At 43.8% G+C, this 26,004-nt stretch overlaps 1 protein-coding gene across 2 annotated transcripts; it reads right to left on the minus strand.

Annotated features, from left to right (window-relative positions):
* Positions 1 to 2,010: 2,010 nt before the first annotated feature.
* On the minus strand, positions 2,011 to 24,528 carry LOC135900262 (TSC22 domain family protein 4-like). 2 transcript variants are annotated; one of them, XM_065429697.2, is made up of 4 exons: positions 23,198 to 24,528; positions 18,567 to 18,650; positions 8,190 to 8,241; positions 2,011 to 3,910 (listed from the first exon to the last, which is right to left on the minus strand). In XM_065429697.2, the coding sequence occupies exons 1-4, from the start codon at positions 24,289 to 24,291 to the stop codon at positions 3,416 to 3,418; spliced, it is 1,725 nt and encodes a 574-aa protein (XP_065285769.1). In that variant the 5' UTR covers positions 24,292 to 24,528; the 3' UTR covers positions 2,011 to 3,415. The 2 variants fall into 2 exon arrangements, with proteins under 2 accessions (XP_065285769.1, XP_065285770.1); XM_065429698.2 differs by lacking the exon at positions 18,567 to 18,650 and having other exon boundaries at positions 23,198 to 24,527.
* Between the last annotated feature and the right edge of the window lie 1,476 nt (positions 24,529 to 26,004).

Below are 26,004 nucleotides of genomic sequence, written 5' to 3' on the forward strand. Positions count from 1 at the left end.
TTGCCAGTTGATTCTACCTTCAAGTCACTTTTCCAACGATACAGAAAAAAAAAAAAAATACTGCGCCTGGGCCTGTTCGAGTACTCACGAAAGTGATTGGCTGATGTCACACCCTGAAGAATAGAAGACTGGAAAATCACAGCCTTGGTGCACTTACTTTAGAGAAACACTACAGAGATAAATTATTAGAACTGTGTCAGTAAATTACCCATCTACAAGGGTCATCGAACTCAATCTGGGACTTTTCTTTCCAGGTTTAAATGGACGCCTAAACTGGAGGTTTTGTATGCAGTAGAAACTGGCACCTGTGTCCTGTTACTGGTAGACTGCGCTCATGTCCTGCGTTTGTGGATAGACTTATTCAATATGGTGAACACCGTGAACGCCTACATGGAACAGCGTGTTGTGCTGAAGTTTTTAGTGAACGAGGGCATAAAACCTGCCGAAATTTACAGAAGACTTCAGGCTCGGTACGATGATGAGACACTCGGTCACAGTAAAACATTTTAATGGTGTAAGCGCGTCAAAGATGGCCATATCTCTATTACCGACGATCCCAGTCATGGTGGTTCACAGCCCATGGTAGTCATTTCTGAAAACATTCAGCGCGTGGAGCAGCTGATCGTAGATAATCGTCATAACCTGTCGTGAAATTGCAAGGATGTGTAATCTGTCAATAAAAACAGTGAACGCAATAATTCACGATCATTTCTTGTTCCGAAATGTGTGTGCACGCTGGGTCCCAAAGTAGCTGTCTGCTTTTGACAGACACAGAAGGGTTGAAGTCTGTAGAGAACTGAAGGAATGCTACGAAAGGGAAGGCCAGAATTTTCTGGATCGCATCATGACATGTGGCGAAACATGGGTTTACCATTTCACCCCAGAATCCAAAAAAGCATTGATGCAGTGGAAGCATACAGAATCACCACCTCCCAAGAAATTTCGAACAGTTGCGTCTGCTGGTAAAGTGATGGCAAGTGTAATCTGGGAAAAACAGAATTGTTCACATTTATTTTTTACCCCATAGTGTCACTATCAACAGCGAGTATTACTGCCGTGTTCTGCGTGATGTGCACAAAAGTTTACGGAAGAAACGTATGGGTTTGATCACAAAGGCTGTGGTCTTTTTGCAAGACAATGCATGACCGCCATACCATTCAACGCACGTTCCAAACAATCCAGGAACTTGGCTGGAAGTTATTACCACAACGCGCCTACAGTCCTGACTTGGCACCAAGTGATTTCCACCTGTTTGGGCCCCTGAAGGAATTCCTTGGAGGAAAGCATTTCAACACTGATGGTGAAGAGAACAATGGTGTTCTACAATGGTTCCATTGTAATAAATCTTTCTACGCAGAAGCACAGGCGTTAGTTAAACGCTGGGATAAGTGTATAACTGTAGCTGGAGGTTATGTGGAAAAACAAATCCACTTTCCACACTTAGAAACTTGTTCTATTTGTTTTTTAAAAAAAGTCCTAGATTGACTCGAGCGACCCTCGTACAATACCAAAAAAAAACACTCTTATTTAAAGAGACTCTTGGCAAGCCAGAAAAGATGCAATGAAAGACTGGCAGCGATTATGCGTAGAAGTTTCCGCACCAGCTCGCACCGACATGATGGATTTTTAGAGATTGTCTGCTTGAGTCTAGTAAAACATTTATCGGTCAAAATGTATTATACTGTATTCTAAAAAACTAAAAGACTAAACTTGGAAAGTCAAGAGCTTTTACTGAGCCACAACGACCAACTTGTGAATAAATACTTGGAAATGTGCGACGTCAAACCGAGATATTGGCCATCAGGTTCTGGCACAAAATTCGAAACAAGGAACTTGTTAACACAATGAACTTATTACAAACAAGGAACTTGTTTCCGCAGTATTACCGAAAATAGAATTCTTGAATACTTTGCCAATCTAAGCTGATTTGGTGTTTCTTTTAAGCGTCCCTTAAGTGCAGGTAAAAAAAGCTCAGTGTAGCAGCAGCACAAATGAGACTTGGACAGAGGGCATTATTCAAAGCACTTTAATTTTTTTTGTTGTTGAACTGCAGCAGCTGATTAAAACTAATAAATATGTAAAAAAGCATCACAAACAGACAACCCTATATGTTGATAGAAATCGGAGAGCCGAGTATACCAGCATAGCCAATTGTTTTTTGTCTCATCCCTAACAAAAATATGCATTTTATTGACCCAGGCATAGAAAGTTGCCCAAATACAGCAGTAGAAATGCCATATAAATTATTCGCTTTTGCATCCTATATACAGGCATTACAAGAGCGACCATGTCAAAGATACCAGTTGGAGAAAAAATAATCTAGGCTTCCCAAATGTAAAATAAAGGACGGGAAGGGGGTTTCAATGCTTCAACGAGTCTGCACATTAAACAAAAAACAGAGTAAAACTCGCTAAAAGTGCATTCCCATTAGTCTTTTTCACTGAAGCGAAATTGCCAACTTTACTAAAGCTCGCTGAGAGCTCAGCAAGGAATTCCATCTGTCAAAACTTGGTGGGAAAGGAATGGACACAACCCATGCTGAGTACACTATATGCAGTTGGGTCAGAAGATTCTAAAACGACAGGAGGATAGGAACTGCTCGTTAACAGGATGCTTTTTTTTTTCTTCGGTCCTTATATTACTGAGAAGCTACAACAAGCCTAACCTGCACACACCTTTCCAGAAAGGGTGCCGGTGTCAGTTTTTCTGTCACTTATCTAGAAACATTAGTCCAATCAGTCGCACCACATGTAACTGACTGCTGTGAGCATTCCAAAACATGCTGACATCTCAATCGTCTCAAGCCGATTCGGCACGCACACAAACATATATGCATGTATATATATATGTATATATATATATATATACCACACACTTGGGACACAAGCTGCATGTGACCAGACTTTGCTTTTTTTTACATAACAACAAAGGACAAAGCAAAAAAAAAAGTAATAAAGCAATGACTCAGGGGTGCTAGCACCACCAAGATGAGCAAAAAGTACTTTGTGTAAAAAAAGAAACGTGGCAAAGACAGTGACGACTATAGTTTTCCTTAACACATGAGAGACAGAGGCACGACAAGGCTGAGGAAGGTGAAAAAATTAAAAAATGCAGCGAGACAGGGGAAGGGAGCATAGAGAGAAACGCCACAGAACTTTTTCATCACAGCGCCTCGTACTTCTTCCCAGAGAGAAGGCAACAGGGACTGGCTAACTAGGTTGGTCGTCACTATTCCACCCCACCAGTTCACTTGTGGAAAAAAAAAAAAAGAATGAAAGAAAGCCACACTGTCTATGTACACCTAAGACACTTCATATACGAAGCACACTGGTCCTTCCTTGTCTTGCATCCCTTTTTCGTCCCACGGAGTGGTGCTTTCCCGATTAAACTGTTCTATGTACAACTAACACGGAAGCTACGTGGGTGGCGGCTGTTGCAAGGGCTGTTTTTGTTGCTGCTGCTGCTGCTGCGGTAATTGGGGCTGGTGCTGCAGCTGCACAGGTTGCGAAGGCTGTGGTTGCGGCTGCTGATGCGTCAGCTGCTGTGGCTGCTGGACAACCGTAACCAGCTGTGGAACTTGTTGCTGCACTGGCACTGGCTGCATGGCTACAGGTTGCACTGACGCAACAGGGGCCTGCTGCTGCTGCGGTGGCACCACAACCGGCTGGGGCACTGCTGCGGCCACTGCCGCTATCGTCTGCTGCGGCTGAGGCAACTGTGGCTGGGACACGGGCACTGCTTGCTGTGCAGACTGAGCCAGTAGGCTCAGGGTCTCCGGCGAAGCACCAGCACGCAGGATACCATTTTCATACTCCAGCTGAGCTATCCGGTCCAGCAGCTCCGTTATCTTTTCTTTAAGCACATCCACTTCCTCACGCACAGCAAACATGAGGTGGCTCTTGACTAAGTCCTTCACGAAAGCAAGAATGCAAACAGTAAGAGCCAGTAGTCACTCGCGCGTAATATGGAAACAAAGCAAAAGCGCACAGTTTAAAGTGTGATGCAGTATGCTGCCTCCAGTGTCCGGCTAATAAACTCGGCAGTACTGATAAGCAAGAAAAACCACATGCTCATTCCAGTGAATCGACACCAGTATAATACACAGGTGCCCTCTATCTATGAGACAAGAACTTATCACTGACTTCAAGGTATGCAGAGTTGTGGACATCTGTGAGCCCAATAAACTTGTGAAGAACAGCTCTATGGTCGCGTCGGTTAATGTCATGCTGTCAGAAGCAGCTATCAGTAGCTGCCCTGAAGCCACATAAAACTATAGTGCACATTTTGCTTCTTTTAAATATATTAGTTACTCCTAGTGGTAAACAATTTTTATTTAGAGTCCATGTGCGGAAATAGCAAGCTTTTTCTACCTGCCCATTAAGCATCTTCACAACCTGCTGATATATGCAAATCTTGCCAAAATGAATTCTTTAGTGCATAGCAGAAATAATAAAAAAGAATAATTATAAGATTTATGAAGAAATTCTGACATTGAGAATTCGATACACCAAAATTTATATCCCAAAGCATCACAATAGAAATACAAAATGAAAATGAAATATGGGATTTTATGTCCCAAAGCTGCAATCAGGCAGCAATGCTGTGTAGCATAGAGATGTAGTAGAGGCACCAAATTAATTTTGACCAGATGGAGTTTTTTAAAATGCATCAAAAACTTGGTACACAAAGATTTAAAACATCTTTCCATTGCTTCTCATCGGAGTGTGGCCACTTCACCTGGGAGAATCAAACCTGCAACCTTGTGCTCAGCAGCACTGTACCAGTCAGAAAGTCACTGCAGCAGATACACCAGAGATAATAAAGCTATGGTAACATCGTAAGCTAAGTTGAGGAAGATGAAAACACGAAATTTAATTAAACAGCAATGGTGCAGACATTCGGATTTAGAAAACACTCCCGAGTTCCAGAAAGAAGGCTGGGCTCATGATACAAATATCATGAGTTGATAACTTTCTGGTGCTCATACTTGAACGATATCTATGCATACATTCACTCTTTCGTTACAATGCCTATACAAGATGATCAACTTGATCGAAAGTTTTTCTAGGAGCTGTTAAACATTTATGTTGGAATTCTACTAGCAATGTCAACCACCGTCTGAAAAGACAACTGAGCTTGAGATATTTGTCATATTTGACCATTTTTGGCAGACTAGCGAGTGTGGAAAAACAAAACAACACTGGACGTATTGTAGAAACTAGCGTCTAGTGCTCTTTTAAACGACAGCAGCAGTAAAGGCAATGAGCTTCTCTTAAGTTGTCTAATTTTCCAATCCAAACTCAAGGCTATTTTAACAATGCCTCAAACAAAGGTAGATGCTCATGAGTGCTTATTTTCTTAATAATTGTGTTCGACTAATATCAAGTGGAACTTGACTTTTCGCACCGTGGGCTGCTTTTACCCATCAATGTTTAGACAGCATATGTACAAATTATTACAAACAATCCATCCTGTTGTGTGGCGTTTTCGTTCGCACAAGAGCAGTCGATTTCAGAGTAGCCTTCAACCAAAGCCTAACTAGCAGTCTAATATCTTACATTATGAACACTGCCAGAGCATGTGCCCTTATTCACAATTGAACAGTATCGAACAACATTCCACATTACTGCACAGCACTGTACAGGAACTGAACAAATCAAGTGGAGGCCCGAGCGCTAGTTGAATGCATACTAGGCCACCTTGCTTGCGTGGAAAAGCTGAGTGAACACAATAATCAAGCATGTGGAAGCTCCTGCATGCTCCCTGACCTTTGCAAGCCTAAAGAATGCAGTAAAAAATGAACCAGCTGCCTGCTGCAATGAGTAAAAGCAAACACTCTCTGCACAATAGGAATGTACCTGTTTTCACATTTGTGAAGCTTGGATCAATTTTTTTTTGCATGATCTGACAAAATTTGGGAACTAGGAGTCAGGTGCATATTTTGCATATTTTTTATTTCTTTACTCTCAGTGCTAACCACGACAAAGCCGGTCTTGGTACTAACACTGTAGAACCTCGTTGACAGGTTCCCTTTACGTTTATCTGGCGCCAACGTTCCCAATCGAGAATAGAAAAATGCCGCAATAGAGTTACGCTCATTTTTTACTGCTTCATACGTTCTCTGAAAACACGATTTTTCGGCACCAACGTTCAATACGTTGCCATACTGCGACCGTACAATAAGTTTTCCAGTCGCTAAATCCCATGTAAACATGAAAATGCGCGACGCGCGCGCGATCGAGAACAGTATACACCTGCCCGCCGCGGCAGCTTTACCGCAATACTCGCCCGCCCGATTCACGCGAAAACGCTGGCGCGGTATTTCGGTACCAGCAAATCTTCTCCGGGGTCGTCGCACGCAGCATTCACAGCTATAACCGCCAATCCTATTGCGATAAGCAGCTTCGCCTAACTCTTTCACAGCGCGTGATGCCATCGGAAGCGTAGCGCACGCTTTTAACAGGCGATAACCGAAACGCGCCACCGTTCCTTGCTGCAGACTGCGATCGTATACGTTTTCCGACCGCTAGATCGCATGTAAACAAGAAAAGGCGCGAGGCGCGCGCGATCGAGAACAGTATATAGCCGCCCGTCTCACGTGAAAACGACGGCGCGCGCAGTTCCTTACTCCGGTACCAGCAAATATCTGCCCGGGTCGTCGCACGCCGCATTCACAGCTATCGCCGCCAAATCTATTGCGATAAGCATCTTCATGCGTGGTGTGCAGTGCCACTGATAGCCTACTGCACGCTTTTAGTAGGTGATAATCCAAACGCGCTGCCGTTCCCTTCTGCAGCCGGCGCAATGTGTGGGCATCACGTTTCGCTTCGACGGCGTCTGACGTCACCCGCCAGCTCGATTTCGTTTCGGTTTCCCGTAGACCTTTTAAAACACCACACAATAGGAAAACAACAAAACACGCCTCGGGCCGCCGGAGCACCACCAGGTCAACGAGCGTCGGCGTCTCGTGCCACAACGATCCGCGTGACTCTTCGCATTACGTAGATGTGAACAATAATTGAGTGTTAATTACTTCGGATCGTGCGTTTTCCTGGTTAATACGTTTTTTCGCGGCTTTCTTTTCGTAACCTATGAACGAGGTTTTATTTTGCTAAAATCAACAAATTATAAAAGAACAAACGTGTTCCTTGAGGTGGTGCTTTGATCTGGCACATAAGAATTCTGAAAGTCTGAGCAATTATTACTACTATACATCTATCCGAAGCACCAGTGGTCAGGCTATAATTTTATGCATCGTGGATACATACTGAGATTGCCACGTCTTGAAATAGAATGCTTAAATATAAAAGCACCGAAAATGAGCACATTTCTAGCTATAAGAAAATATTTAAAAGTGTGTGCTGCACTTCTTGTGATGCCAATTATATGATAACAGTTCTACATCCTTAAACCAAACCAGCGCTATGTGTGAAGAGACCAAAGAGGAGGATTTTGGGCCAATTTTGACAACCTGAGGCAACCCCCCCCGCCCTTCCTTTAAGTTTGCGATGAAATCAATGAATGGGTATTGCTACATTTTGCACTCAGTGCAACACAACTGCCATGGCAAGGGAACAAATCCACGACTTCATGCTCAGCAGCGGAATGACACAGTAATCAGAGTCTACCTTTAAGGATGATGCCATAGATTATGTCTAAGATAGTCTAGCATCCTCAGCAACTTCTGCCATTTGTGGACACCACTTAACTCATAACGAGCACAATTCTCAGCATATGTGTATTGAAGCTATAAAAATGGAACAGCTGTTTGGTGTAAAGACATTTCAAATGGTGGTGTACTGCCATAAGGACAGCAAAATGCTGTGGAGCCGTAAAACGAAGCATTTTGTTTCACTTCATGCGAAAAGCATCGCATGCCACAAAGATGCTAAAAAATTGAAATGCAAACCAACAGCTTTATAAAGTTCTCAAGGCATTTACAAGCGCGAGGATAATTACAAGCATTGCATCTGAACTTGCCTGTCTCCCTCAAACACAAGTGCTATGCAGTGAAGACAACTCTAAATAGTAAAGCTTTGAAAGAAACAAAAGGGTATAAAGTAAGTGTCACTCTCCAATACACAGTGACTGGCAATAGTTCTCCAAGGGTATAAAGTAAGTGTCACTCTCCAATACACAGTGACTGGCAATAGTTCTCCTGACACTTTGCTCCAGAGAGTTCAGCTTACCATGGCCTGCTCAATTTTGTTGTCGATTGCCACCGTGCTCCCAGCCGACGTGCTGCGGGAAAAGACAAATGCATCAGCCCAATACTGCTTGCTTTCAAAGAGAAAAAAATTTGTTAAAATGAGTAAAAGCTAAGATGCAAGCAAGTGCCAGCTTTTCATATGATTACGATCCCATAAACAGTATGAGTCATGCCCCCTGCTGAAATCCTTACTAATTAAGTGTCTCTTACAGCTAACAAACGTCATATTTAAAATAGAACAAGCATGTTTCTGGTAAAGGTCCCACAAAAGGATACTGCCTGACTGCTGCTAAGGAATGCGGCGCAAAAGCAGTTCGGTATCACAGAATTTATCTGCATAAACATTGAAAAGCTTTACCTAAAGATACGACGGCGACTCACGCGGGGCATACTAACTCGATTATCTGCAAGCGTTGCAAAGCTCGAAACAAGGGTCGAGGTCTTGCTAAGTACTGAATTAAATGCACATATCACTGCTACAGATGAGGGCGTGAACGAACAGTGCGCGCTCCGTGGGTTGCACGCAGCTTAAATAACAGCACAAGCAATTGTAAAACGCCGCACGACACGGCCACAGGTAATCGCAGTAGCCTAATTCGCCTTTTGACAAATTCCCAGCGCGCGTCGGGAGTACCGTAAAAGTGCGTTCCTAGCCATTGCAGACGAACGAGGCGCAATTTCGAAACGAAACCGCTGCGCTGGTGTGTTGATACGAAAGAGCCGCTATCCACAGCTGCTCAGCCGCGGGCTGAGAGCAAAAACCGCACGCCCCGCAGCGAGAGCGGAAGGCGAGGAGGAGGAACCCGCGCGCGATAAGCAAGGTAAGAAACCTCGCCGGGAAGCAGCGCTTACCGAATGAATTGGCGAACGATGCTGTACACCGGATCAGCGGCCAGATACCCCGCTGCGAACGGGGCCGCCACCGCCGCCGAGACCACTTCGCCGCGGCTCATTCGAGGTTTGAGCGCCGTGTTCCTCCTCCGAATGAAAGACCTGACCCACGTTAAACACGTTGCTGGCACGCGCAACTCCCAAACGGCGACAGGCTATCAAAAGTTCGGGGTCGCCGCTGTGTCAACCAGCAGACCGCCGTCGCAGCGGGTACGGGGAATAAACGAAGAGAGACGTGAGCAGTGCCACACGAGCACCAGCAGGGACCATTGCCGCAGCGAACGGACTTGATGAAATGCTGCTGCTGCTGCTGCCACCGGCGCTCCGGTTCGATCCGGTTCCCAGCCGGGGCGGAGGAGACGTAGTCGAGAAGGAGAGACGAGCAGCTGCCGCCTGCCTCCTCCACCGCTACAGCAGCAGGGCGAGGGGCGAGAAAGAAGCCAAGGGGCGAGGCGCGCAACCCTCCCTACTCCTCCCTCGGCAACCGTAAACAAGCTGCTCCCTGCACGTGGAACGACGAAACAGCGGCGCACGAAGACCGAGTGTGGCAACACGGGACTTCACTCGACAAACATATGCGGCTGGCTGTCACATTCCACTGCGTACTTTTTTTTTCTTTTTGCCGACGAGCACTACCAAACGTCACAGGAAAGCCTGACGCAAGGGTGTTACGACGATCTACCGAAAAGTCCATCCCCTCCACCCTGCTGGCGCTGAGCCGTGCTCCCGCATGGGTTGCAGAAAATAGCGCTATCCTATTCTCCTTCCCCTCAAGAACCACTTCTCTCGATGTGAAGGCGACCCAGCTACTGAGCTATGACCGACTATGAATGTGAGCATAGAGTGGTCTTAAATTGGTTGACAACAGACTTTTGCGTGAGTAGTTAGGTGAAGGTCAGCGCAGACTATGGCTTGAAAATCGTACACTGACGGGCCAGCTTTGCTCGCTCCATGTGTATGCCCCGAGGCACACCGACTGGTTCCGCCTTGTAATTTTATACATCTGGTTGGTTAGCAAGCGACTACACAGTGCACATCTAACCAAGCTGAATAACTAAAGCCTACACACAAGGTCGTGAATACGACTACACAGTGAAATAACATGACTACATAGTGCAAATAACAATGGTCATAAGAAAGTGAAAAACTTTTGTTTCATACCAAAGACACAAAAGAATGATAAAAGGTCGTAATATAAGCATTGCAGCCCTCAGTAACTAATGGATGGCACTGAAATTGAACAAGTTCTTTGGTCCATCATGCTTGCTCTTGTGCTTATTGGCTAAACTAGGGCAACAGCTAATTTAGAATAACCTAGCAATTAATATCACATTAAGCAAGTGCAGTTAGGAATTGAGTACACAGCCATACATTTCGAGCATGGCTGGGCTTTTGTTAGCACCTTTCAAGTAGTCACAGACATTTCTTGAAAGAAAGCGAAACATTATAAAAAAAAACATTCCGTTTCAGACTTTAGGTTTAAGTACTAAGTACAGGAAAGCAAACATTAAAGCTTGCAACCATTTGACACAAAGAGTCACAGCGTCAGTCCAGAAAGCACAGACATGAATTTGCAAACATCTATGCCCAATAGAGCACCAAAATTATGTCAGCAAATAAATTTAAATGTCGCCTTGCCAATAATTTATTTGCCTAGGCCTGGATTCTGTCTGACAAGTACTAGAATGTGTGGAATGCATCAGCTATTGCTTTATGCACAGCAAAAATACCAGTTCCCTGCAATGACCCAGAAAAGCTTTCATGCCTTGGAATTACACTGCAAAGTAAACATACAGAGGACAGTTAAATGATGCTAAGGACACGTGCTCATGTCCTTTTCAACGATTGTTCACATTATTTTACACTGTAACTAAAAGCCATGAATCGGCTTCAATGAACTTTTCTCTTTCTATGCTCTGGGAACAAAGAAACTTGCTGCATTTCTTTATAAAGAGGTGATGCTTATGGAACACCATATCATGATGGCCCCCCCCCAAAAAAATTAAATTATGGGGTTTTACGTGCCAAAACCACTTTCTGATTATGAGGCACGGCGTAGTGGAGGACTCCGGATATTTCGACCACCTGGGGTTCTTTAACGTGCACCTAAATCTAAGTACACGGGTGTTTTCGCATTTCGCCCCCATCGAAATGCGGCCGCCGTTGCCGGGATTCGATCCCGCGACCTCGTGCTCAGCAGCCCAATCATGATGGCCCAGAGCAGAGCTGATGGTGCTAGGTAATGCGTACCAATGCATTTAAAATTGCCCTTGCATGAATGCCAAGCACCAATCAAATTACAGAATGAGTTACTGCAAAACCTTGGGTACATCTTGCATATGTTCTCACTTCAAATTAGTCTGCCCATGGTGATTAGTGAGGTAAGCATGGGAAATCTGTATTACAGAGCCAGAATCTAACCCGCAGCTCCCGAATCCCGGACTGGAAATTAACTGAGTAAACTGCAAGCATGTGGCACCCACAAGTGCTTGAACAAGTACAGACACCATTATGTAATGGTAGCATCTGCTGGATCATAGTCGCCTCTCCACTAGTGTGAAGTGGCCATATGAGGAAATGTGGAGCTGCTTGATGTGGAACATAAAGTAAAAGACACCATATATGTGACGCAACGTCACTGATGTAAAGACTAAGGACAAACACGGGTGAAAATGCTATCTAAAGGTGAAGATGACGTACATGAATGCACGAGCTATCAAAGAATGTGTCACGTGAAAAGGTGGCCACAAGAAAGGAAAAGATATTGGTGAAGAGGTTATTGGGTGAACAGCATAAAAATGTGCACTGCAATGTACTTAACAATTACTGCAAGTTTGCACACTGTTTTTAAGCTCTGGTAGTTACACAATGTACGATTTGTCATACACACTTGTACATTTCACAATTTTTTCACCTAAGCTGTCAATTAACATCATAGGTGGAAAGTTCTCATTTTTCCTGGGGGGGGGGGGGGGGGGTGAGTAGCTTTCCGACCCCGCCCATATTATATATATATATATCGAAGAATTGTTCACTTAAGTAGCGGCCTTATATGAGTATCTACAAGACCTCACAGCAGGAGACAGTTCAATACCACAGCCCGTGTGCCCTCGCACCACCAAGAAACTGGTTTCTCTCGGATGAGCCATGCGACAAGTGGATTCAGTTAAACATGTTAGGGAGATATATGTGTTTTTTGCGTACTAAGTTGCACAAATACACATCCATGAAAAAAATCTATGTAAGGCCTTATTGCGCTGTCTCCCCGTATGCCTACCGTAATGTTTCCACTGGTGCTTGGTAGTGGAAAGCACGCTTCTCTCTCAGCTTTAGATGGGTCCGGGCAAAGTACCGATAAACGATGTGCCTACTGTTGTCTTTGTTGTTGGTGCTCATGCTGTGTTTCTAGCCAGTGCACATTGTGGCATGTGTAGTCGCGGTAGAAGCAGGCTCGACACATGTTGTCTATTTCTCATTTCATTGCGATAGCAATTATATCGACACTCAAGGTAAATTTTTAGTGTCGTCAACGCCAGGATGTTCCGTATAAAGTCAAAAAGCCACACGAATGAGTGACCCATATACTGTGGGTGCAAGAGAAGGCATGTAACAGTGAGCCGAAAAGCATGGCGGCTTGATGTGAATTATCTTTCCATGCGCTCAATATTCGAGTTGGTTAGGGCTCACGTGATCAAACGCACACTTGGGAAAGAGAGCGCATGTCTTCTACTCTAGCCCTGCCATAGCTGCAAATGACTGTGTGCAGCAAACACTTAGGCGGCCCATGTTCCGTACCTAATTGTAAGTAATCATTGGTGGATGCAATGCTAAAGGGCAAGCAGGCGTGGCGGCTAACTTCATGCATGCTGTTTTCCTTCCCAGGCTGTCTTTCCGCACCTCTAGTGTTGAAGATCACGCAGTCTACGTTAAACAAAGATAACTGGATATCACTGACAGAGGGCGCCCTGTAGTGGACATAAAAATAGGCAGATGATGCGGATGAATCTAATTTTCTGAGTCACGGTGAATTGCGCTGTTGGTCGAACCGTTCGCCCCCATTGCCGGTGTTCTTCATAATGCCAGTGTTGTGACAGCGAGTGTTCGTGGTCATCCGGTGAGATATTTACAGCTTTGCAGGGTTCCTGCATTACACTATGCTTGTTATTCCAATTAGCAAATGAAGATTTACTACAATTCATATGGCTGATATAAGTCACATATAGACGCATGTAAAAGCTGTACTTTTTTGTAGCGATTTTAACAAGCCTTACATGGGACCAGGCCATTTGATCTAATTTCTCCAACTACGTGCACGAAATCTGCTGTAAACCATCACGATTGCCTCCTCTCGCTGTCTAGAAGCGACGCAAAAAAAGTACGCTCCGCATGAAAATTAGCTTGAGCGCGATCGGAACCAGCACACCGAACGTGATTGCTTTTTGGTAGGCTGTTTTTTTAAATATTGGCAATCATGTTGGGGGTGCGACTCTTACACAGGTGCAGCCATTACATGGATTTAATCAGTAAGAATCTTCCATTGTGTAATGGTCTTATACTACGGTATCAATACTGCTTCGCCTTTCCAATGAAACTGCAGCCTCTTGTGTGAGTCCAAGTATAAGCGCTGCTTTGCATGACTGCTATTGACTCTGATTTTGAGTGAATTTGGCTTGGCCTCATTTCGGTTACTAAGTGAATTATATATATTTATGACCTCTACATGCAAGTGTCGATGTTTCCATTCCTATTAAATGTGCATTATTAGAAGTTTTTTTTTTTTCCTTCATAAGTCGTTAGCATTGCTTACTGGAAAGAGAAGCAATATTGATACACATATCATTCAGGTGCATTTCGCGTGCCGTTAATAAAGGACTCTGCCTAAGCAGTCTCTGAAGCCTGCAAGTTTTTTTTTTTTTTCAGGGTCAAAAAAAGCATGCAAAGCAATTTGAAGTGAGGTGAACAAACAGCAACATAGTCATTCTCCAGGCATTGTCTATCCGTACCATTCGAAATAACTGTTAGTTGGCTACCTCCTTATAAAGAACTTTGTCCTGTGTATATATTTAAATATATTGTGCCTGCGCATGGTGTTCACCGTGGAAATTTAAAAAAAACAACGCTGAAGTGAAAAATTACGAATGAGGTAACCACCGCTGGTGTTTCTAATGCGCTTGTCCTCATACTGCCAGGATTCGCAGGAATAAAGTGAAAGTATGAATTAAACGACGTGCACGTCCGCACGAACAGTGACGCAGTAAGCTTTTGGCCACAATCAAAGTTTAGGTGAAAAGCTGGAGGCAACTCAAAAGAAACCTCAAATGATGTAGGCAACAGAACTCTAGTAACGACACTTTATGGAGGGGAGGGGGGCTCTGCCCCCACAGGAAAACTTTGGAGGGGGCTCAGGCCCCGATGATACTCCCCCGCCCCATAGTCTGCGCCTATGATAAACATTCTTTTTTTTTTCATGTGCAGCTGAGCCTTCATTAAAGGAATACTAAAGCGAAACAATAAATTAGTTTAGACTAATGCAGCATTGTTTGAGAACCCTGCAGGCAGTCATTAAAAAAAAAGAAAGTTTAATTATTAGATGAGAAAATGAAGGTCCAAGTATCAGTATCGGCATCCGGAAAACATTTTCTAAACATATGTTTTAAGTTGCATTTATCAAGACACTTAGGATACAGTGAAAGACTGGAATCATCTACCTGCTGAAGCGGTGCACCACCCCAGTCATTCATCGTTCAAGGCATTCACTGAAAACATGACCTAAATACGCCCACCTGTCATGTAAAACCCCAAATGGGGTATTTGAGGTATGAATATATAAATAAATAAGTGCCACCGCAAACTCTTGCTTCAAAAATATTTATCTGTCCAGAGGTGTCTGTTCTTTCACTCTCTGCTGTCAGTGAAACGCTTTTGCTATAATTGTTCCTGTAATGGGCCCGAGAGCTTTGTTTTGGTTCACCACGTTTCTCTATTTTACTTATTATATGTTGGCCTATTGCATATATTGTTGTCCTCAAAATTTTACGAATCGTTATTTCAGGTTGCACTTTATCCGCTTTGACTATGACTGCCTTTAGTAGTTTACAAGAATACAACTCGCCCTATTAGTTTCATGCTGTGATCTAGGATGGCAGCCCCATACAGCACTAGAACAATAACAGAAAACTTTTATGGCAGGATGCGACTGATTACCTTTTGACAAGCCAGTATGCACGTGAAAATTAATCCTACATACAGATCCCAAGGAGGTGAAACAAAAACTGTGGCCATGTTTCATTGCAATTCTAAAGATAACAATGTGCTCTTTTGTCTTAAAAGTACTGTTTACTGACAAAGCACAGGTTCTGTATATAAATAAGTATGTGCATAATGTTATAGGAGTACTATTTCTTGAGTAAATTTAATTTGTGTTGTAGTATTGTGATGTTTTCAGTTCAGAGAAGCTTAAAAATACAAATGAAGATTAGAAATAAAAAAGTAGACAGAAAAATAACACACATAAGTGGTTGAGAAAGCTATTCTGTGCTAAAGGAGGTGATAAAAGCAAACAAGTTTCAGATTTGAACAGGTGCAGTCTCTGCAAAATAAAGAAATCAATTTGCCATGCATTCTATATTTTATTTTTGTTCTGTTGTCTACACTGTTCATTATGTTGATTAAAAGTAGTTGATTAAAAGTAATCAGCCAAGCTTTGAACCCCCTAGCATGTGCTTGAGGAACATGACCCCCACTTACGAATGATGCACAAGAGTCAAATGCGTTTAAAAAAAATTTGGAGAATGTTTACGCTTCACCTTTAAGAGTAGAATGCAATAGCACTTGAAGATCCTCGAGTGCTTCTCACGCTTCCCGGCAACTGCAGCTTATGTAACCGTAACGCTTACCGGGAAACACTGGCGGCGAGTGCTATGCACGAAGGCGAGCTTTGTAGTCCTTTTTTTTTACCTCAAACGGCAGCTAAAAACGCTATTGTGTTAAAAGGGGTTTGTGTTTGAGTTTCAGCGTAACAAAATTATGTTTTCTTGTATATTCAAATTACAATCCGACGCTATCATAGTTCAATAACTTCTTTGCGCTACACGGAAGGCCTGCATGGTTGGGTATGCGTGATTTGGAATTATTCCAGAGACGACGGTCGAAATGGTATGCTGGACACCAAAGTCAGATATTCTGCTACATGGGGCCTTTAACGCTATCACGTTAATATGCATGTCTAGGATAACTTGATAAGGACTGACGTGCAGTCTTGTTCATATGGCATTGTAAAAGGCAACAAGGCTGAATGAATGTCATCCCTCGTGAAGTTCATGTCTAGGATAAGACCAGACAACTCTCTCTCCACAGCACCTCCCCACCCAAACTGCCATGCTTCATTACAAAACATTTATGCATTAGAATTCCCTGTCACTTTACTCTTGTGAGCCACACCAAATTCAGTCACAACATTATGTAAAGCATTCGCAGGATACGCTTTTCTACAAAGACTGATGTTTTCACATTAATCAATTTTTCCATGTTCTCTCTGACCACTTTGGCAAAAAATCGCCTGGCTATCTGACATACTGCATCCCTTGTGGAAGTCAAAACAATGGTTCCGTAATTATAATAAGAAGCAAATTATAGTTAAGACCAAGAGAATGCACAAACCTAAGCAAGTGTGAAATGTCCCACATACTGCCCCAACCATTTGAACAAATTCAGTGTTTTCAAAATTGGGAGATTGGAAACCGATTTCTTTGGCTCAACAAGGAAATATTTCAATTTTGTTTCTATTCCATTAGCTTGGAAGGGGCAATTTTTCTGAGCGACTAATCTGAAAATTCACTGACAGTTTCAGTTTTCTCTCAACAGTAGACACTCTTAAGAATTCCTGGAATTGTGCAATGATTCGGAACATTGGTGCTAATAGAAATTACATAATAATATGTGGGGTTTTACGCGCCAAAACCACTTCCTGATTATGAGGCACGCCGTAGTGGGGGACTCCGGAAATTTTGACCACCTGGGGTTCTTTAACGTGCACCTAAATCTAAGTACACGGGTGTTTTCGCATTTCGCCCCCATCGAAATGCGGCCGCCGTGGCCGGGATTCGATCCCGTGACCTCGTGCTCAGCAGCCTAACACCATAGCCACTGAGCAACCACGGCGGGTAGAAGAAATTACATAAGGCATCTAAATTTGCAAAGCAGAATAAACCCGCTTTCAGGCCAAATAAAGGGTCAAATGAAATACAGAATATGTTCTGTTTGGATAAAAACAAAAGGTTCCTCAAGTACGCAACAATGCCCAAATGCACAAGGGGGACAATTAGTGCCCTGGGTGTCCCCCCAGGACACGTCCTCAGTTCTCACCTTTCTTTAATATATATTAATAGTGCACCTAATTACATTTATTTTAGCATTGTCTCTTTGCAGATGGTTGCGTCATATACCATTCAATAACTGACCCTACTGACATGCTAGCCCTCCAGCATGATATGAAAGCAGTTGATGAGTGGTGCAGAAGTTGGTTAATGGTATTGAGCATTAACAAAACAACAGTCGTTTTCTTCCACAGCCACAAAATTTATGTACCACATAAATACTTCCTCAATGGGACTATTTCGAATACTGACTACTATATGCCTGGGCATCATTACTTGTCACAATTTAGATTTATCTGCACAAATATTAAATGTTACTAATAGTGCTACCCATACCCTTAGGTTTCCTAGGCATAAATTAATCTCATGCCCTCCCTCAGTCAAGCTACTAGCCTAATCAACCTTTGTAAGACTGAAATAAGAATATGCATGCACAGTATGGGGCCCACACAAATGTAGCCTGATTAACACCATTGAATCCGTGCAAAATTGTTCCGTCAATTTCGCCTCCTCACAATACTCTCAACAAGTGTCAAGCTCATCTACCTTATCTTAAATGTGTTCTAAAATATCTAGACTGTCTCTCTTCCAGAAATTTGACAATGGTCAGCCAGCTAACAGCCGTGACATCACGCCAACTAATTGGATGTCCGACTACTCTCACTGGAAAGTATACCCGTGACAATGGCTCATCTTCCTTTTTCATATGAATGGCCAAGGACTGGAACATCTCCCTACACACATCATCCCAGCACAACAATCCCACACACTTCAAGACCGACACAGAATCATTATTGCAGAAGCCTTATATTTCCCACGCCTCATGTAAAGCCCCATTCTATAGGGTCTTTGAAGTATTGTGAATAAAATATTAACTAATTAACACAGTTAGCTCCGTGCTGCTTGCTTCTTTGCAAAGCTGCATGAGCTTATTGGTATTCAGCAAATTTCTCTCCATGACAGCAACATTCATTTCTGGTGAAATCACCCATGCCTACTTTCACCTATGCCTTAAGCTTCATAAGCGAAACTGCTACAAATATGCATGCGCGCTACACACCTTGGTAAGTCTAGTACCCGTGGATACTTACAGGAGCAAATCATGCACCTTTGCCTTGTGACCACCTTTGCCAAAGGGCAACCGGGAGGGAACCCTCGCCACTTGGCCAGGAAACCTTGAGGAGCACACACAGACGCTCAGGTCGAAACGAAGGATTGTCACAGCAGCTCTTAAAAACTGCCCACACAAGAGCCGACAAATGGTGAAGCACGATGACAAGATACAAAAAAAAGAAAGGTTAGCTCGGCACGACAAGGCCTGCCCCTCATTGACATACCACCTCACCAAGCTTGAGAGCCAGATGCAACCAATCGATCCACAGGCAATGGAGTGGGGGACAGTTTGTAGAGAATGAGGGAGTGAGGGGGGCCCTTGCTTGCACTGCACAACCCACAACAGAGGAAGCCAGAAAGCCAAGCAAAAGCAGCAGCATTGTGGAGGTTGGACAAGAGCTGCTGAAAAGTGCAACCTCCAGGCAAGACAGCAAGTCACTGTGCCCACTCCGCCGAAAACTACAGCCCAAGCAAGACAACGCCAAGCAGGCAGTAAATGAGTCCAGCCACAATTCCTCCATTCAAACAGTCATACCTGGACGACAAATGCAAGAAACAAGAAAACAGGCCTTGAGCAGTTCGGCCAACTAACAATGCTCATTAAATATCTTGCAGCCATCATACGCTTATTCAGTTTCGTATGCCAACTCGGTAATGTTACATAAAATATGATGTTGTGCTAAAGCAAACAGGTTCCCGCACATTATCTGAACAGCTAAAGAGAGCTTCAGTGCCAGAATTCAAATAATTCCAATGCTCCTTAAAGTCAAATGTGTGCCATAGTAGCGATAAATGCCAAGGTTCTCAAACTCTGTTTTTCTATACACAATACAAATGCCTATTTCACAGAAGAGCCCCTTTCATATTAAAAGCTGTGTTTGGGAAAAATGAAACTAAAGTTGAAGTGAAGGTTTATAAGATGAAAAATATGCATTTCCAATAGGCATGCACTTTCAAAAGAAATGAAAGGCAATTATTCAGGATTTGCAATGTCCCTCAAATATGTATTGCTACACAGCATTACACATGTAAATGCATACGACTAATGCAGGCTTTTGAAATGGAAGATTAAGATGGAGTGCATAGCTCAAGTGAAGTGGCATCAGCCTGTTGTTACTAGTGATAGATGACCTAGGATGTTGGTTCTGATGCCCATACATGGCAATAAGCGCACATCTTGTCGGCAAAGATGTAGTCAGAATCGGTCACCAAAGGCTACACACTAGTGATAGATCATAAGCTGTTCATCACTGGAAATTGTCCAAGTGTGGAGCTTACACAGTGCTATCACCTAACATGGCCACACAATGTGCTATTTTCTAGTAGAGCTACTGCTTGCATTAAAGGTTGCCCACAAAGGCCAATATCTACTTCCCAACATGAAGGCTGAGCTGTAGGTACATTTTAAGCTGCTTGTAATGAAATCGTGCCAAATTAATTTAGAGATAAGATGCAGCAGACTTAAAAACATCAACAAAAACTGAAGTATTGCTAAAAGAACGGTTAAACTACCAGAGGAAAAAAAATGGGGGAGGGGGCTGCAGGTGCAGGCACATTTGTTAGGGTAATGAACTTATCCGATCACCAGCTTTGCACCAAAAGATCTATATTTTTTCATTCTGTTAAACATTACAGCAGAGGCCTAGCTTGAATGCATGAAGTCGACCTGAAATGATGAACTTAAACCGAGTCTTCATCATTTCAGAATGAAGGTTTGTTCCGATGAAGTCACTAACACGAGCCCCACAACATGCAAAATGTTTAATTGCAGCCAACAATACTGAAGCTCACACGCCTGATGTGCTCCCACACTGATCAAGTATGCTCTAGTGGAAACAAAATAGTACAAGAAAGCTGGCATGAGGAGTCTAAAGTCAATATGCAGGTTCCCATCATAAACCAGACTGTTGCTAAACATGAAAAAGGAAGGAAGTGTAATCAGCCACTTAAGCCAAACATTATTGATGTCCCTCTGCATTCCTCTAAGCAGAAAAGAAAAAAAAGAAGATGACAAAAAGTAAAAAGGGTAGGTAATTTACAGCCTCTCATAATGAACAGATCTGATCATTTCTTTATGTAGTGAGACAGTCCAAACATCTTGCAGTGTACAAAGTTTGGACATTCAATTAGGATTCAACATTACACAAACAGCACAGATGATTGGAGGAAACAGAATGCAACACAGCCTGCTGTGTCATCCATCTCACTTTCTTCTGTTGCCTGTAGTGTTCGTATAACACCACGTCCTGTATTTTGCGGTTCGGCTTTAAGGTTTTCATCCCTTTACGCAGAACTTCAGATGTTAGGACAAAGATACGGATCACAGAAAACATTAAGTACCATGCAGCATTCTTCCAAGCCTCCAAGGCTAGGTTTAATGAGTTCTCTCAAGGCAACAAGATGTACTAAAGAGCTATCAGATGGCATTATTTAGTGCAACAGAGCATCAGAAGAGCATGCAGCACAGCATGCAAACCACAAAACCCATTGGCACCCTGTGTAAGGAACCCACAACACCACCAGAGCTTGAATCACTGGTTGCAGAGCCGTCACCAAAGTTATCTGTTTCCGGCTAGTGGTCCAACTCCCAACCAAATAAGGCAACGCATAGCAGTACTATCAGTCACTAAACTATACTTAATTAGTGTAGTGGCACTGCTAGAGGCCTTACTTTGAAATAGTGTCAGACTAGGCAAAGCACCGATATGCATGCCCCCATGTCAATCATCACACTGTTTCAGCTAATTGCTCAGAGAAGCAAAACAAAAGAAGAAAAATGCTATGCTGTTACCCAAACCATTCTGTCGTGACACAGCAAGTGCCCTTTTGCTGAATACTTCAGGAAGAGAGTAGTCGTTATGATGAAAGCAGAAGCCAATGCGGTGGTATGATCAACACAAACCCTTTATGAGCCATTATAATACTGACAATAACAAAGTAGATTTTTTCCAATATCCTTCCCTTTGTTCATGCTGGCTAGAAGATCCATTATTAAATGGATCCTTCTTTTTTTTAAATAGCACTGAGAATCTATAGACAAAAATGTTTTCTTCCTATCAGAGTCCTAAGTACAAACTTATGAGATAACTATTAAAACCTTTAGAATTTTTTATATTTCTTATGTGTATGCAGTAAAAGTTATCTGTTATGCTTCACACTACAATTTAAGAGAAGCAGTGTGGTATACAGCCCACTTAATTGTGTAAAATGAACACTGATCCCAGTAGGCCAACTGAGAGCACAGATGGCCACTATAAGCAGGATATCTTAATGTCATGAGTAAGCACAGAAACCTGTTACAAAGCAGAACTCAATGCAGTCACATGCAAACATTTTACATTACAGCAAATGGTGCCTTAAAATGATAGTGGTGACATCTCGTAAATGAGGAGTACCAGCCAAGTGCAAAGCTTATGCAAGCCTTTGTAAAGCTGCCTCTATGATTTTTATTAGCATCATTGTATCCATGTGAGAAACAAGCACAAATAAATCATGCACAGTATATCAAGAAGTTTAGCAGCTATTCAACATACTAACTTCCTGCAATAAGGCATGCAATACTTAAAACTTTATTATTTGCACTAGAAAAGAAATACTGTATGGGAGTCAACATACCTAGGTGTTATATAACAATCATCAGCATTACGATTTGTTATCCTTCTTTATTATATTATTTACTGCCAGCTACTGTTCTTAATATGCTGATGCCACCACTTTGCTAAAATCAACCCACTCTGAAAAGCTGTTAGCTTATTGTGTTTCCTCATTTCCGCTACTGATCGGAAAATTCTAAAGAACCAATGTTAAGCCGAGATTAGCTTGCCATATCTCAATGCTTTCTACAGTGGATGCTTCTTGTAATCTAACTAGCAACACACGCCACCTCACATTTTTATTCTGAATGCAGACACCTAAGTGGCTTAACAAAATGTATGAATAGCAATATCCAGCTCCCTTAACTTTAGCCTTATTTTGATACTTCACTTTTGTCACATAATTGCGAACTAAATAATGGTGCATATCTTTTGTTGTGGCAATTACCTCCCTCCCAACCCCAATGAGCATACTTTGGCCCCACGGTGGAGCTACTTCTGAATTTGGAACAATGAAAACCTCACAGTATTGCCATGGCAAAAATTTTCCAAGCAGCCATACTTCAGGTCACCTGCTTCAATACATACTCTCTATTAAAAAAAGAATAAAACAAAAAAAGGATGCAATCACGCTAACACTGAGGACAGTTTTTTTCGATATATTCTAACGAATATGGAAATCGCCACCGTGATGCACAAGAGCACAAAATAATGCAAGAACATCTGATTATCACTGCAGTGTCTAGGTCTAAGCTTGACGAACGGCAAGGAATGATAGTATGGCTGGTATGTCTTGGTTGGGTGAGCACGGCTAGGCACACGTCCCTTCAGTAACTAGAGCCGCAGCAAGCCATTCAGTTACCGAAACCGCGAGCACCCATGCGTTATCAGCAGATGACCTCGCACACGTTAGCGCTACGCATCGCAGATGCGACGGCTGAAGATGGGATGAGTCACGCCGACGTGACCGGCGGCGCCTCGCGAGATTGTCGGGGGCAACAAACGTGTACACGAACCTCTCGGAGTCTTCCTCCGTGGCTGACTTGTTGGTGGCATTCTCGGGAATGGGCTCGACGGCCTGGGCTGCTGCAGCGTCGGCTGCGACAGGCGGCGGCTGCTGCTGTTGATGCTGCGGTTGTTGTTCAGGTACCGGTGCTACCACCGCCGCCGGCTGCGGCGGGGCAGCCGTTGCGGGAGGCTTGTCGTGCACTGCTGTCGCCTGCGGCTGCTGTTGCTCGGCGATCGGCTGGAGCACACTTAAGGGCGAGGCCCCTTGACCACCCGCAGACACTGGCAGAATGATGCCGTACAGAGGCCCGCTCTGTTGGCTGTTGGCTGGGTACGTCTGGCCGACGGGAATTTCGTACACGTGGGCCACTGCCTCGTTGGACACAGCCGGCGGCAGGTCCGCGGCGGCGGTGGTGCTGTCGCGCTCTTCGCCAGCCTTGGCATCGGTTTGCATGGCAGGCGGGTCGACAAAGTCCATGCATAGCCAGCGTCCTCGGCCGAACGGCTCCGAGCTGACGATCTTAACCACCTTGAAGCGCCGCTGCCAGTGGTCAGGGTTGATGGGGCCATCCGTCGTGCTAGGCGCCGCGGGCGTGCCGGCCACTATGGTTAGCGTGCCCGCAGCACCGGTAACCACCGCCGGAGACACAGACACCGCGGCCAGGCCGCCCGACGGCACGGGATCGCTTGGCGCAGCACTGACCGCCGCCGTCACCGGCTCGGTGGCGGCCTCCGTGGGGGCGGGCGGCGCCGGCGCTGTCGACGGCGTGTTGTCTTCCGTTGGTGACAACTGCTCCGTGTCCGTCGTCTTAGAGCAATCCAGGATGTCGGAGCTCAGGTCCTCTGTGTGGCTTTCGTCCAAGTCGTCGGCACTCTCGTCACCGCCGTCGTTGCTTAACCGGGACCCTTGCACGGTGACGCTGGTGATTTGAAACGACGTCGGCTTCTTTTTCGGACCCGCGGTATCCACAGATTGCACCAACGTCCTCGGTTCGCCGGGGCTGCTGCCATACATTGTAGTTGGTGTTATTAAATCTACTTCAGCGTTATACAGTCTTCCAGTACTGTTGCCAATGCCATCGCCACAGATTTTGTCGGCCATGATTACCTCCCGACAGAGGGAGTGTTTCTGTCTTTTTTTTTTCACCACCGAGTGGATAGTTTACCAATCCTACCTCGGACCAAATACTCTAAACTTTACAGCCATTATAATTAATGACATTCACAAGAAACAAATTGAAGTCGCCGTACAAGGCGCTGAAAATTCGTGACAGCAACTAACACTCTGACTGTCCCGTCGTGTTACTTCGCCTAGCCCACTTCTCAACAAAAATGGCGACCATGTGTTGCAATGCATCCTGGGAATTTATATTTTATGTTGCCAGCATTAACAAAAAATTGGCGAAATTATGCGTGAAACGTCAAACATACCAAAAGCACAATATTTAGTCGCTTTGTTAGTGCTAAAAATTGTTTTTATACTTATTTTTGAAGTTATTACGAGCTATTTGTTGTGCTAGTAGACGTTTTAAGCTAATTAACGTTTGAAGCTTGCTTATAATGCTTTAAGAAAAGTTTATTTAAAAAACTACTCAATAAGCAATAATTATGTAAAAATATACGAAAATAAGTAGGTATACATCATTTTTGTAAGTCACACAATTATTTTTGATACGCCACTTTTTTGTGGCGCCAGCAGTACTTGTCCAGAGCCGCCATCGTTAAGAGGACTAGTCGGCAAACAAAACGCCAGAGGTCATGGCTAGGCTGCCGCGCGTGCGGAATTTCTGCCGTGCGCACGCTCGCTGCTGAGGGCTGATACCAATTCACGTTTTCTAAGTAGACACTGCAGAAACGAAAACATTACGAACGTTTAGATTAGGTATTTTTCTGTGCAATTAAATCATTGTTAGGGAGCCTTAATTCATACACACGCCCCTACATTTGTGAAAAGTATAGTGTAAATTAGACATTATGCTTGTCCTATACAACGCCCTGCTTCATTCAACTGCGTTTAAGCAACACATTGTTTTTTCAGCTTTGATAGTGGGCTAAGTTGACGTTTACTGGACCGTCATGCATGCATCCTTTAGGAGATTTTGGAGACGAATCTTAACCAGATACGACGTAAGTGCTATACTCGCCCAAAATTTCGCCTTGAAGAGAATATTCAAAATGATAATTGGTGATTCTTTTTTAATTAGCTAACTGGACATTATGATTTCTCACGCAGGCTATTTCCACCCGCCTTCTCCATAAATATACATCTGACAAAGCGAGAAAACGCTGTAGCAACGGCAGGTTTTTTTCTCCTTTTTTTTTGCGCTCGTTTGATATTTTGCACACTTAATGCACCTGTGCACAACCCTCGAAATATCCTAACACGATTAATCGGGTAGGCAGTGGCAATGTTGCTAAATATGCTGCAGTCGTGTGGATATGATGTCTTTGCGTCGACATCAATCGTCACATGCTTCTTACGTGAGCAACAACTCTCATTTCTCACGGGAATGCAGATCTTCCTGGGTTTCGTCAGGTTTCATCAGGTTTCATCCTGTTCAGCCGTAAAGGCCCCAATAGCTTGGTGCTCCTGGCACCTGCCGCGGTAGCGCAGTGTCATGCTGAGCTCGAGGTTGCGGGTGCGATCCCCACTTCGGTGGCCGCATTTCGGTCGGGGCGAAATGCGAAAACACTCGTATATTTACATTTGGGTGCGCATTTATCAGAAGAAACGCAGAGAAGTCGGCCTGAGGTAATAGCCCCCTGGCCTACTACTATGCTCAGAGGGAATGGGAAAGAGAGAGAAAGGGGGCAT

The sequence above is a fragment of the Dermacentor albipictus genome, chromosome 1 (genome assembly GCF_038994185.2).
Source record: "Dermacentor albipictus isolate Rhodes 1998 colony chromosome 1, USDA_Dalb.pri_finalv2, whole genome shotgun sequence".
NCBI lineage: Eukaryota > Metazoa > Arthropoda > Arachnida > Ixodida > Ixodidae > Dermacentor > Dermacentor albipictus.

Excerpts from the sequence above, each read along its gene's own strand:
- LOC135900262 (XM_065429697.2), bottom strand. The coding sequence starts at position 24,291 with ATGGCCGACAAAATCTGTGGCGATGGCATTGGCAACAGTACTGGAAGA. Across the intron at positions 8,242-18,566 it reads AAGGTGCATGATTTGCTCCT|CACGTCGGCTGGGAGCACGG; the intron begins GTAAGTATCCAC and ends CTTTTCCCGCAG. Across the intron at positions 3,911-8,189 it reads ACAAAATTGAGCAGGCCATG|GACTTAGTCAAGAGCCACCT; the intron begins GTAAGCTGAACT and ends GCTTTCGTGAAG.